Source organism: Neopelma chrysocephalum, unplaced genomic scaffold (assembly GCF_003984885.1).
Source record: "Neopelma chrysocephalum unplaced genomic scaffold, ASM398488v2 Primary Assembly neopelma1_96195, whole genome shotgun sequence".
Taxonomy (NCBI): Eukaryota; Metazoa; Chordata; class Aves; order Passeriformes; family Pipridae; genus Neopelma; species Neopelma chrysocephalum.
The window spans coordinates 643-2,109 of record NW_020924844.1 but is presented as its reverse complement, the minus strand read 5'-3'; the positions used below and the strand labels follow the sequence as shown (position 1 = coordinate 2,109).

At 63.5% G+C, this 1,467-nt stretch overlaps 1 protein-coding gene across 1 annotated transcript in view; it reads right to left on the bottom strand.

Annotated features, from left to right (window-relative positions):
* LOC113981156 (alpha-globin transcription factor CP2-like) overlaps window positions 1-1,467 on the bottom strand; it is a gene marked incomplete at both ends in the record, with an annotated part of 5,255 nt that overhangs the window by 3,317 nt on the left and 471 nt on the right. The window contains 2 exons of the mRNA XM_027708396.1: window positions 235-323; window positions 1,060-1,170. Coding sequence (XP_027564197.1) covers window positions 235-323; window positions 1,060-1,170 — 200 coding nt within the window. The remainder of the gene's footprint in view (window positions 1-234; window positions 324-1,059; window positions 1,171-1,467) is intronic.

The window sequence follows — 1,467 nt, the reverse complement described above, 5'->3', positions numbered from 1 at the left end:
CCAGTGTTCCCAGTCCATCCCGGTGTTCCCAGTCCATCCCAGTGTTCCCAGTCCATCCCGGTGTTCCCAGTCCATCCCAGTGTTCTCAGTCCATCCCAGTCCATCCCGGTGTTCCCAGTCCATCCCAGTGTTCCCAGTCCATCCCGGTGTTCCCAGTCCATCCCAGCACTCCCAGTCCATCCCAGTCCCCCCCCAGTCCCACCAGTCCCCCCCAGTGTTCCCAGTTTGTCTCACCCGTCCCCCAGGCTGAAGGTGCCGTGGGAGTTGTTGAATCCCGGGGACGGAGCACTGGGAACGTACGGAACGTCCGGCCAGGGGGAGCACTGGGGGCACACGGGGGACAGGTGAGCACAGGTGAGGGACAGGTGAGGGATAGGTGAGGGACAGGTGAGGGACATCCGGCCAGGGGGAGCACTGAGGGCACAGGGGAGGGACAGGTGAGCACAGGTGAGGGACAGGTGGGTACAGGTGAGGGACATCCGGCTGGGGGGAGCACTGAGGGCACAGGGGAGGGACAGGTGAGCACAGGTGAGGGACAGGTGGGTACAGGTGAGGGACATCCGGCTGGGGGGAGCACTGAGGGCACAGGAGTGCCAGGTGAGCACAGGTGTGCCAGGTGTGCCAGGTGAGCACAGGTGGGTACAGGTGAGCACAGTTGAGCACAGGGGAGCAAAGGTGGGGACAGGTGAGCACAGGGGAGGGACAGGTGAGGGACAGGTGAGCACAGGTGAGGGACATCCGGCCAGGGGGAGCACTGAGGGCACAGGGGAGGGACAGGTGAGCACAGGTGTGCCAGGGGAGCACAGGTGGGTACAGGTGTGCCAGGTGAGCACAGGGGAGCACAGGTGAGCACAGGTGAGAACAGGGGAGCACAGGGGAGCACAGGTGAGCACAGGGGGGACAGGTGAGGGACAGGTGAGCACAGGGGAGCACAGGTGTGCCAGGTGAGCACAGGTGAGCACAGGTGTGCCAGGTGTGCCAGGTGAGCATAGGGGAGCACAGGTGTGCCAGGTGTGTCAGGTGAGCACAGGTGGGTACAGGTGTGCCAGGTGAGCTCACCTCGGTCAGGATGGTGGTCTCGTAGGAGGGTTGATATTTCTCCTTCTCGTGGGCCGTTCGCTTCTCCATCTTCTCCCGATCCGTCTTCTGCTTCCGGTCGGCGCCTTTGGGCTGCCACAGGGACATGGCACAGGTGTGAGCACAGGTGTGTGCCCAGGTGTGAGCACAGGTGTGGGCACAGAGGACACAGCACAGGTGTGCCCACAGGTGTGCACCCAGGTGTGTGCACAGATGACACAGGTGTGGCCACAGGTGTGTGCCCAGGTGTGTGCAGGGTGGTCACAGGCGTGTGCCCAGGTGTGTGCCCAGGGGACACAGGTGTGTGCCCAGGTGTGTGCACAGGTGTGTGTACAGAGGACACAGGTGTGTGCCCAGGTGTGTGCACAGGTGTGTGCCCAGGGGACATAG